The sequence below is a fragment of the Crotalus tigris genome, unplaced genomic scaffold (assembly GCF_016545835.1).
Source record: "Crotalus tigris isolate CLP2741 ecotype Arizona unplaced genomic scaffold, ASM1654583v1 scf7180000017605.3043972, whole genome shotgun sequence".
NCBI classification, from domain to species: domain Eukaryota; kingdom Metazoa; phylum Chordata; class Lepidosauria; order Squamata; family Viperidae; genus Crotalus; species Crotalus tigris.
The window spans coordinates 568,646-581,244 of NW_024096508.1; the positions used below are offsets into that span (position 1 = coordinate 568,646).

General features: G+C 38.7%; 1 protein-coding gene across 6 annotated transcripts in view; it reads left to right on the top strand.

The window, feature by feature from the left end:
- Window positions 1-253: 253 nt before the first annotated feature.
- The window catches only part of FERMT2 (fermitin family member 2), an 88,190-nt gene continuing 75,844 nt past the window's right edge, over window positions 254-12,599 (top strand). For 2 of the 6 annotated variants that reach the window (XM_039320648.1, XM_039320657.1), the window contains exons 1-2: window positions 256-592; window positions 1,792-1,963. In XM_039320648.1, the coding sequence (XP_039176582.1) occupies window positions 1,804-1,963 (160 nt within the window). In that variant the 5' untranslated portion in view covers window positions 256-592; window positions 1,792-1,803. Of the gene's footprint in view, window positions 593-1,791; window positions 1,964-12,599 lie in introns of all 6 variants that reach the window. The other 4 variants (XM_039320638.1, XM_039320623.1, XM_039320630.1 and 1 more) reach the window with 4 other exon arrangements.

A 12,599-nucleotide genomic window follows, 5' to 3' on the forward strand; every position in this document is an offset into this window, starting at 1 on the left:
TGGGGAGTTTTGACGGCTAAGTGACGGAGCGCGCCATGTCCATTCTTCTCCCATTTCCAAGGAGGGAGACCCCACCAGACTCTCCTCTGCTTGGGGGGTCAGCCCCCCACCGTCCCCTTCCCGCGCTTTCCGCGCTCCTCCTCCCCTCAGCCTCCCCTTCCTCCCCCTTCTCAGCCACCCCTCCTCCCCCTCTTCGCTTTCCCGCGCGTCCGCTGGCGGGGGAGTCCCGGATGTTGGCCCCTTGCCCCGCTGCTCCTCCGTCCTGGCTGCTCCTCCGTCCTGGCTTCCATAAAAGGGCAGCGCCTCCCTCTCCTTCGTCCCCCAGGCCTCTCTCTCCCTCCTCTTTCCCCCTCCCTCTGTCGCCATCCCCTCAGGCGGCGCCCCCGGCGGGCGGAGAAGGCTTAGGGGGGCGGCGGCTCCCGTCCTGGCTACGTCCGCAGGGCGGGGAAGAGAAGCGAAGCATCGGGCGAGGCAGGCAGAAAGCAGCGGCAGCGGCGGGGTTTTCTCTGTCACGCTCGCAGCGCCGCCGGGGGGACCGTAACGCAGGCGCGCGCGCAGGCAGAACCGAGGCCGGGGAGCCCCTTGAAGGGAGGTGAGGACGCGGGAGGGGGGCAGGCGAGGGCTTTTCGCCTCGCGCGGCAAAGGAGAGCGGGGCTCCTTCGTTTCGCCTCTGCTTCCACGTCATCCTTGCTCGGTCGGTGGACGCTGGGACATCTGCGCCCCAGTGGGGTCCTCGGGGGAACCGTGTGCGGGTGACGAGGGTGATGGACGGGGGAGGGATGTAGTTTGGAGGATTTGTGCCCTCTTCAGGGTCCTAGTCCCTCTTGAGGTGACTTTGCTTGCCGTTCTCCCCTGCAAATAACGCTCGCCGCGCTTTCAGCCTTGCTCTTTTCGGTCTTTTCTCACTCTCCGTTCTTCCCACTCTTTTTTTCAGGCCTCCTTTTCTTTTGCTTACCTGAGAAGTTAGCCTTTTTTCAGATTATTTCATGGGATCCTAGATCCAATGGGCACAGCCTCCTCTGTAAGCATTATTTTTGATTGGGACATCCATTACTCTTTTCTCCTTTTTGCCTACTTCAGCCCTGTATAATCTGAATAATGCTATCTCTTGTGCCTTGGAAAAAGGAGCTTGCAAAATTTTCTTCCCTGTGTGGAGTCCCTTATTTGTGCTCATGTGGTGCTTTAAGATGTTTATGCAATCTGTCTACAACAATGAATATATCTATGTTTTGTAGGATGAGTCCTAGGAGATCATGGAGGTTATTATGGCTGAAAGGATGTGTTTGCTTCGGTGAATTATTCACATTTTCTTGAGTAGTTGGATCTTAAAGGGAATATGAATTCTAAACTTCGGGGTCAAAGGGACTTGTCACATTAATATTGTATATATTGTAGGGACTAATAAGATCCTGAAGAAGGGAAATTTGGTTTAAACATACCTGTAAACTGAAGCTAAATAAGGCATCAGTTTTTATTCCCTTTAGGTTTACAAAGCCCTTGCTGGGCAGCTAGAAATCTGCAGGCTGTGTCCACCCTCCCCTTACTGCCTTTCTAAGTAAATTGAACTGAGTTGGGAACTTCCTCAGTTTTGTTACTTCTTTACAGCTGATTTTAGGGAGTTTGTTTCCCTTCCTTGGCTATTTCTTTTTTCTTGCTCTTTCTTTACTTTCTTCACTGCGGGTGATTTTTTATTTTCTTTGCTTGAATGGGGAAGCAGGGGAGCTGCTCATGAGCTGTGAGTGCGAGACTTCAGCTTAACTAATGAAATGAATGCCATTTCCTCTGCTTCAGTAGGAAGGAGCGATGACGGCTCTGGACGGTATACGGATGCCAGATGGCTGCTATGCTGATGGAACGTGGGAGTTGAATGTGCATGTCACAGACTTGAACAGAGATGTAACACTGAGGGTCACAGGGGAAATACATATTGGTGGCGTCATGCTGAAACTCGTGGAAAAACTTGGTAAGTTGCAATAGAAAGTAGGGATTACATTATTGGTGCTTCTCTGAATGAATGGGGAAATGAATATTTGGTCATTTTTTTGACTAGACAGATTGTTAAAAGAGATCATCAAGCAGCCTATAGTATGCAGCAGGACTGCTAAATCTACAACTTTCTATAGTGGCATATTACAATCACTGCTGTGTATTTCCTTGCTTTATCAGATGGCCCTAAGCTTCTTTACAATATTCTACTTAAGTAGTAGCAAGTCTAAATTTCATAGAGAAATGCAGTGAGTAGTGATAGAGTATTATCCTAGCTTATGGTATAGCAAACTGGTTGTTAGATGAGCCAATCTACAAGATTTTTTTAAACTTTTAGTCATTATTAGACTATATTTCTCAGTTGTTTATCGCTAGATAGTTAAATTGATATGTGATATATGCTGTAATATATGTCCTTAAATCTGAATACACACTTAAACCTATCTAGAGAATGTATCTAATTTTTTTTAAAACATTTATATCACCCACCAACTTAAATGCATAACTGCAGGTGGCAAACAATTAACAGAACAAAAGAAAACACCAGAGTTAAAAATAATCACCTGAGGTACCATGTAGCAATTTTAAAAAACAAATGTGTACATTGGTCTCTCCTGACATCCTGACAACTGGATCATAACAACCTTCTGGAAGGCTGAGAGGGTTACCCAGTCCTTAAGATCTCAGGAACAGGCTGTTCCATAGAGCAGGAACCACGCCCTAAACTATGATGAATATGTTGATGAACTTTTAATTAGAAGCCAAAATTAAATGTGCTATATAACAAAAGTACTATATTGGTTTGCTGAAAATGCATATTGCAGGGAAACTTAAAGCTCTTCCTGACATATTTTAATATACTGCTTGTTTATTGAGAGATATTAGTTGAATGTGCAGTCACAAGGAGAATAATTAAATGAATGCTTTTATTGCTCTGCTGGCTAGATATGCTAGCCGTTATATACCTTCTCGAATACTGAATGATTTGCTCTGGACTGAAGCTTCATATAGAAGTTATCCTGCTTGATCCTCTATTGTTCTGTGTGTTGTCATTGACAAGGGGAACTCTGCTAGGCAAACTGAGAAAGGGTAATTAGCACATCTAAACATGTGTTTTAAATATTATTGTGTCTTTGGGTTGCCATGGCAAAGAATTGTGGCTGGTTTAGTTTGCTTCTACCATCAAATGTTCCGTTCTTTGAGAAGGATTCTGAACTAACCCAGAATCAAAATGTCATAAGTAAAAAGCAATTTTTTTTTTCTGATTGCAAAGAATATTAGAAAAGATTGTATATTCTCCAAAGATTGTATATTGGAAAAATTTTAACACAATGCATTATTGTAATTATTCTTTTATTGTTTGACTCATAAAATAGTTATTTTTTAGACTAACTGCTGAGAATAATCTTTATTTATTGTTGCAAAAAATATTTCTCCTTTGCAAGAATGTTTGCTGCCATAGCAAAGTTTTAATTTTTTTGGTTTTCTGAAGTGCGTAAAGGTGACCAATTTCCTTAGTCAAATGACCTTGAATCTGATGGTGTTATGGCTTGTATTGCAGTCTTAGAGATAATTAATTATACCTCCCCAATTAACAGTTTCTCCTATTTTAATAGTAAATGCATAACTTCAAAAGTTCTAATCAAATTGGTGCAAATCACTGTCATTCTTTGATAGACATTGCCCTAACATTTTGCTTTTATTGCTAAGGCTGCTACATCTTATGTAGACTTCTGAGGTTTAGTCCAGTATTAGTTATACAGCACATATCATATTTGTTCAACATGACATAGGCCATGTCTTGGAGGTTAGAATCTCACTGAAGTACATGTGTATTACTCAGTTACTTTGCACTATGTTTTCAATCTTGAGCAGAATACTGTATTACAGTAAGTGCTAAAGTTCTTTCTTGGTGCCAAATGTTGAAATATATTCAGTTAGTAATTAAAATATTTCTTCTGTTAAAATACATATGAAGTTGTTTGGAGTGCTAAAAGCAAGTAATCCCTATCTGGTCTCTAGCACATTTTTGGTTCTCTATAAAGGAGTGAATTGTTGATTAGTTGCCCACTTAAATAATTTTGGTGTTGTTAAATCACCCCCATCCGGTACTGTATTAACATTTTACACTGATGTAATAAGGAAGGAAAAGCAGATATAAATACTTGCTTCAAAGGGAAGCTTATGTTTGTATGAAAGAGTCTTATTTAGGTTTGATTTGATTTTAGAACTGGAAAGTTAAAGATTTCTTGAACTAATTGTGGGGTCAGCATTCTTCAGTTTCTACCCATTTTAAAATCCTGCATTTTTCATATAGACCAGTATATAATATTAAATCTCAATGTTGCTGATGATTTTGGTATATAATTTTCTTAAGTGTAGGGTGTGGAAGTAGCTGTTAAGTTTGGTTTAAACTGAAATGTATTTTTATAGCAGCTTCATTCAGACTGTTCTAGATTTGAATGCTGAGACTATTCCTTATAGCAGGGGTGTCAAACTCCCGGCCCACAGGCTGTTTGCATCATACAGAGGCCGTGCTCACCTCAGCTCTGGCAATGCAAAAAAAGTTGCGATACATCGCGATGTCACATGACACGGTGAATTTGACACCTGTGCCGTATAGCATTGTTTCATTTTGTTATTGTTTGTAATTGTTTTTATGTTAATGTTACTTTTGGGAGGGTAAATCATTTGGAGCCTTGTTGAATTGATTGACATATACAGTACAATGTATTAAACAAAATAAGCAATACATAAATATTGTTTGTGAAATTATTTTGCAGCTGGGTTAATAACAATCCAGAAACAAGATAATCTAGTCTATTTTACATGATAGCTTAAGGCATTGATGCTCAATAGCTGTTCAATAATTCTTTTAGTTTTTTCCCCTCACATAGTCTAATCTCTGATTTCAGATAATAAAAAGACACACACACACACACACACACACACACAGAGAGAGAGAGAGATCTCAACCAGAGAAACTATAGATAAGAGTGCATAAAACACAAAAGAAAAAAAGCAAAGCAATTCTTCAAAAATCTGTTGTTGTTTTAATGCTAAAAGGGGTAGCTTTAAAAAACAATAATACAGCCCTTAATTTGCAAATATATCTGTTAATTTGTGGGTGTTAAAGCCTATACCAGTGATGGCAAACCTTTTAGAGAACAAGTACCCAAAAACTGGCCCCACCCATGCTCCACCCCCCTGCTCTGCCCCCTCATCACCTGCCCCACCTGCCCACAGGACCACTCACCGCCTCCAGGGCAGATCGCCCAGGCAGCCATCAGCTCTATGGCGGCCACACACTGCCCACGCCCTGCAGCATCAACTGCATGATGGAGTGTGAGTGCAGAGTCTTGTCTACGCTACCTGGCTGCCATGTCCTTGGCTGTGCTGCTCTGTGTGGGCCACGCTCGGGGGCGACTCTCCTTCAGGGAGGCTACTGGAGAGGAGGAGGTCACGGGGGGAGGCAAGGCTGCGGCAATGGCATGTGTGCCCACAGAGAGGGCTCTGAGTGCCACCTCTGGCACCCGTGCCATAGATTCGCCACCACTGGCCTATACTGAGGGGTTCTTGGTGCTCTCTGAGCTTGGTTGTTTTGTTGCAGATTTTTCATTATCCAAACTAGGTAACATCGTCAGTGCTACTAAGGAGTGAGGTTTGCTCTCAGTTTATATTCTAGTGGCTCAGTCTATACCTCCTATTTTGATATGATGAGGCAGAAAGAAATTAGGAGATTCATTCTGTAAAACAGATATGATTCCAAACGTATGTTATTTGATCTTGTGAATAGCATATAAGTAAAATCAGTGATCTTTGATGTTTCACTTGGATCTAATGTTTAATATTTGTACACTACTCTAGTAGACATAACTGAAAAAATCTAATCTAGGGATATTTTTAGCTTTTATATAAACTTAGTTTATTTTTTGCTTTTGATTGATTATGCATTTGCTTTAGCAATATATAGTAAAACAGATGAATAAGACAGGCTTGTACAGTGATAATCTAGGATACATGTCAACTTCTAAATTATATCTATTAAAAATTATTGAGGGTTCTGTCCATCAGGCACAATTCAAATCCTGTGCTACTTCAAATGTGATTTATGACCTTTAACTTCCTAGATATTTTTTAACTGAATTTAATCCCTGGAAATGTAATAAAATCTTTTCCTTGACTATCTTTCAACCTCTAGAAAATAAAAATGCTTTCTAATTTTCCTTTTAAGAAGAAAATTCAGGAAATGAACTTTTTAAAATGACAGCTATTTCTCCATCTCTTAGCTTTAAGGAAGATTTATGCTGTATTAAGAATAAAACATCAAGGAAATGCACCCAATTGTATTGCACTACAGATTTTACAGTAATGAAGGCAGAATTTGTAAATTCATTGAGCTGAATTTGTAATGTCTTCCCTTAAGCCATTATGATAAATAAAAACAATGCCATTCAAATTATCGCTGTTACTCCTTTAAATGTTAACTTTAAATAAATAATTATTTGGTTTTACTTTCCAAATAACTTTTCCACTCTTTTTCTGTTTTATTTTTAATTAGTTTCTGGCTCACATTCAAAGTTTTATATAGAAAGATATGCAGGCTGATTGAAGATTTCCATTTTTTCTCCATTTTCTACTCAATTTCAAGGCGCTTTTAAAACTATCATGAGCTTAGATTTAAGTTGCATTGTTCAATTGGATACTGCAATTTAAGAAAGTGAAAAAAAGTAGTGCTTTTGGGAATTGCACATAACTGAGTGCCTTCAATTAATTGTTTGCTGGGAGGGTTAAACAGGGTTAGACAGGATTATTATTTGAAGTAATTCTGCAGCCTTTATTAAGTATGCCAGCAGAGGGTCAACTAGGAGCAAAATAAAAATGGAGTGGGGATATGCTGAAAATGGAGTAGGGGACAGGCATTCTAAGAATTCTATGCCAAAGAATTCTATGCCAAAGAATGCCCAATTGCATATCAATCTGAACAGCTGCTGAAGTCAGACATTATATGCTGTGATTTATAGAAATTGCAAGTGTTTCTCCTTTCCACCAAAATCATTTCCCCCCTCAAATAACTAGGATAAATGTACCTACCATCACTGTCTCACATTAATGGGGAAGTCAGTTTTGTGCCTCAGAGCCAGTGTTTAGGAGTATAATATCCTCAGTCTCCACCACCACACCAAACTAAGCAAGCTCCTGTAGTGTAATCTTGCTTGCATTGCTCCATCCAAGGCTGAAGGCTTCCTGTCCAAACAGAACTGGGGATCATGCCAAGCCAAGATAATTGCTGCTTTGATGAACCATTTCTTTTCTTTGTGACAGTCATGGAAAGATCTGTATCAGATGTACTGTTGAGTTTTCAGTCCATAGGTTTCAGGTACTAGCATAGGAATGAACTAGGATTCAATGCAACTGTCTTAATAACTCAGAGGTTTTGATAGTACATGTCATCAATATTTAGAATTGCTTAGATAGGATGGGTGGCATAGAAAATAACAGTTTATATGAACATAATGTCATTTATATACTAATTATATTAATATAAATTCATGTCCTAAATCTATATAAACATGGTACAATAATTAAGTGACAATCCAGTTCCTTTAGTTATATAGCATTAAAGTCTTTTTTCTAAGCTTGCAGAATTGTTCTTTTATATTTTAGTCAATTGCTATTAAACAGTTTATAATTACAGTGACACAAAATGTATTCTATAAGGCCTGAGTAAAATTGAATTCAGATGCTTGATTACATTAGGACTTTATACAAGGTTCTCAAAACTTGTGATTGAATACACTCCTACATTCTCCTATATTTTCTACAAGTATTATCTTGCAAGAAACTTTTTCTTGGGAAAATGGGAAACAAAGTGGAACAGTAGGAGCAAATGGGATATGTTCATAAACAAGCTTTAAATAAAGTAAATTACTTTATTTATCTGTTAAGCAACTATGGATGTCCTTTCTGAACCGGAAGTGACGCAAACATTTGGCATTCTCATTCAGTTGGCAGAATTTGCTGCAAAGTAGATCTGATAATTGATTTGCCCTTCAACAAAAATGTTTCTTTGCTCACTACAAATTTGAATTTTTCCTCCCTAAAATTACTATTAAATATTACTACTTAAAAATGTTATAAACTGATTCAAAATGTTTTTCCATCTTGCTCTAAAATAATCTTCATGCCTTTTGAATTATGGATTCCTTTAACACAACTTGAAGAATTAAACAACTGCTTTGGATTAGTCACACAAATGGAATTTAATAAAATAGCTTATGCTGTTGAAATTTTATGACAAAATGTGCTTTCTTCCTATCTCTCCTAGTCATAGCTTATCAGGAGTAATATGAACCATACAAGTATGCGCGTTTAGGCAAACTCTACATTTTATGTGTACATTTTAGCTTCATGTTTTCCTTACTTCTAGAAATCTGCCCACAGTTATTATCTAATTTCAAAATACTGTATTCAAGAATAGCCCAAATTAAACTAATGAATATAATAAGTGTTATCAGAAAAGATTCCCACAGATACCAGTTATCTCTGAGCCTTGGTATCAGTTCATTTGCACTTATTTATTAGCTAGGTAGAGAGTAGTAATTATCTTCTGGCTTAAAAATTAACTGCTTGAAAAAAATAAAATATTCTTGACTCATTGTTACAAGAATACTGAGAAATAGCATTTGAGCTTATTTGGTCTGAAAGATTGCAGTCTTTCATCAGGCCAGTTAGCAGTACTTTTTTGTTTGTTTGTTTGTTTGTTTGTTTTTGTATTTTAAAAGTACATAGAGGTCTTTCCACAAGACAGAGAAGATTTCTCTTGAGTTGAAAGCCCCTTTAATGGTTCAGGCACAGAAGTGGGCCAGTTGAGAATGCGAGGGTCTTGCATTGAAATTTACTTGGGTCCTTCTCAGTTAAGCAGAAAGAAAATGTAAGAAACAGTCCTATGTAGAGGAAGACAGTTGCTCCAACTATAGCTTTGCAGGACCCATTCGGAAGTACAGGTAGTCCTCGACTTGTATCCACAATTGAGCCGAAAAGTTCTTTTGTAAAGTGAGACATTTATTGAGTGTTGTCCCATTTTACGTCCTTTCTTGCAACAGTTGTTAAGTGAATCACTGCAGTTGATAAGTTAGTAACCCGCTTGTTAAGTGAATCTGGCTTCTCCCATTGACTTTGCTTGTGAGAAGGTCACAAAAGGTGATGACCGTGGGACACGGGAACGGTCATAAATCAGTTGCCAAGCATCTGAATTTGAATCACATGAGCATGAGGAGGGTGCAAAGGTTATAAATGAAAAACGGTCATAAGTCACTTTTTACAATGCCATTGTAACTTTGAATAGTCACTAAGTGAGCTGTTGTAAGTTGAGGACTACCTGTACCTTCATGGATTTTTTTTTCATGGACTGGACAGTGCAGTTTTATACATAACTAGTAAGAAGTCCTACATTTTGAAAAATGAAAGCTAAATTGATAGTGTTGAAGTAATGATGTTATGTTCAAAAACTGCAGGCAGTATTCCAAGTGTGGCTTTACCAAGGCACTTTACAATGCCTTGGTAAGGCCACAGTTGGAATACTGCATCCAGTTGTGGTCACCATGATGTAAAAAAAGATGTTGAGACTCTAGAAAGAGTACAGAGAAGAGCAACAAAGATGATTAGGGGACTGCAGGCTAAAACATATAAGGAACGGTTGCTGGAATTGGGCATGTCTAGTTTAATGAAGAGAAGGACGAAGGGTGACATGATAGCAGTGTTCCAATATCTCAGGGGCTGCCACAAAGAAGAGGGAGTCAAGCTATTCTCCAAAGCACCTGAAGGCAGGACAAGAAGTAATGGATGGAAACTGACCAAGAAGAGAAGCAACGTAGAACTAAGAAGAAACTTCCTGATAGTTAGAACAATTAACCAGTGGAACCAACCTGCTTCCAGAAGCTGTGAATGCTACAACACTGGAAGTTTTTAAGAAGACATTGGACAGCCATTTGTCTGAAATGGTATAGAGTTTCCTGATCAGGGGGTTGGACTAGAACAAGGTCCCTTCCAACATTATCATCATCATCATTATCATCATTATTTTATTAAAAGTTTAAAAAAAAATATTACAGTATAAAAAAAACCCCTCACCCCTTCCCCCCCCCCACTTCCCAGAGCTGATTACAGGGTAACAAATAAACAAATATAATCTAACTAACATAAACCAACTATACTATCAATCAAAACCATAACACACTTTAACTCCTTCTCAAAACAAATATTAACAAATGGAGGGGGCACCTGGATTTGAACCAGGGACCTCTTGCAGATCTTCCAATGCACCATTGTTGCTACTTTGATGATGATGATGATGATTAATCATTGCACAGTCAGCCAGGTGTTCAGACTGGATTTGGCATTTTTGTCTATCGCGTTCTTACCAAGGACCTGGGATAGGCAGATGTGGATGTTTGATGGTATTACAGATATCGTCGCAGGATGGAAGCAGTTCCTAGTAAGGCCACCTTTTGCAATTGACTAATGGTGAATTGTCAATGCCAATGGTGTTCAAGTGCTGCTTTAGTTGTTTTGGGATTGCACCCAAGGCACCTATTACTATTGGTACTACCCTTGCTTGCTTTTGCCACAGTCTTTCTATTTCTATTTGTAGGTCTTTGTATTTTGTTATCTTCTCCAGTTCTTTCTCGTCTATTCTGCTGTCTCCAGGCACTGCCACGTCCACTATCCAGACTTTTTTGTCTTTCTTATCGACAATTGTTAAGTCTGGGGTGTTATGTTGAAGGTGCTTGTCTGTTTGAATTCTGAAGTCCCAGAGCAGTTTAATTTTATCATTTTCTATGACTTTCTCTATTTTATGATCCCACCAGTTCTTGCTTACAGGCAAATGATATTTCTTGCAGATCTTCCAATGCACCATTGATGATGATGGTGGTGGTGGTGGTGGTTGTTATTATTATTATTTACTAACTTGGCTCGACTACAGAAGTATTAAGTAAACTTGCTAGTTATTTCCCTCTGCCTAATTAGAAATAATATGAGTCTGATCAATAGATAGTTGTTCATATCAAGAACTTGCACAATTATAAAATACTTAAACAAATATCAGAAGTGCTGCTCAGGCACTTACCAGAGGTATTCCTCAACTTATGACTGTTCCTCACATTTAAGATTATTACAGCACCCCTATGATCAAATTCTGGGAGCTTAGTAACTCATTTACATTTACAACAAATGTAGCATCGTCTGAAAACACGATCACCTCTTGCAGCCTTTCCAGCCAGCTACTAACAAGCACTGTCAATGGGGAAGCCGGCAGGGAAGGTCACAAACCATGGTCACAGCTTTATTAAATGGCTAGCAATTTACTTAATGACCACACAAAATGATCATAGAATTGGGTGTGATCATGTAATGCCTTAGTTAACAGCCACACTGCTTAAAAATGAATTTTCTGGTCCCAATTTTGGTCATAAGTCAAGGACTGCCTGTATCTGCTAGCTAAAAAAGTGAAATCTCTGGAAGCTCCATTGTTCCAATTGGCAGTCATAATGGCCATATGTTAATTACAGATTGCCTCAGAAAGGGTGCTTTATAGCTTGTAAAGCACTTCCAACTGTTATAAAATGTTGCAAACACCAACCCCCACCATAACATGGTTGCATTTTGTGGGCTTGGTAGCTGGCTCACAACTACAACTTGTGCAGCATTCTGTGATTTGGGACATTTTTTGCCAATTTCCAGCCCCCTCCCCGCCAAAAACATGTTTGGGAGAATCAATTCACATGACCATGTGATTTGCTTAGTGACTACCATAAAAAGGGGTGTAAAATTGGGTCTGGTTGGGTGTGGGTGTGGGTGTGAGTGTGTCTCAGCTTGTAATATAATTTATGACTGAAATTCTGGTCCCAATTGCTGTCACAATTAAGGACTACATGTATATGGAATATCCCTGAATCATATGCTATTAAGACCATTACATTACATATGGGATACTACAGACTTCCTGAGAAAACAAAAATCCATTAATTGATTAACGAATATCAATCTAGCTGTCATGGGTTTTGAAACCCAATACAACTAAATAGTACTACCGGTAGAACTATTAGTACTAGAACTACTGAGCAGAAGTAGTCACATCTGGACTGAAGGCACAGTCAAAATTAGACTAGAAGTCTGTTAGATTACAAAAACAAGAATAAATACTGGGAAAACCTTAAGTTTGGTTTTAATGATTAACTATCTAGGTTATAAGGCATATGAATAGCATGTATCAGCTATACTGATTGTAGATCATGATTTGATGTTTGGATTTAAAAACTTCCCTTGAATGAAGTGTGATTATACTGACATTCATGTAGTTTTCTTGGCAATACAGAAATATTTTTAAATCCCTTCTGGTTGGAAGGGCAGGGTGTGCTAACTATAGGAACATAAGACAAAGTAATAACTGGAAACCAGAGGCTGGTAGGACAGTCTGAAATACTGTGTCTGGCCTGCGTAACACCCTTCCCAAATAGATGTTGTAAAGATCTATTTACAGTGGCATAAAAGGAAATCATAGCTTTTATGTTAAATATGCCAAATAATGGCATTTACAACAACAACAAGGG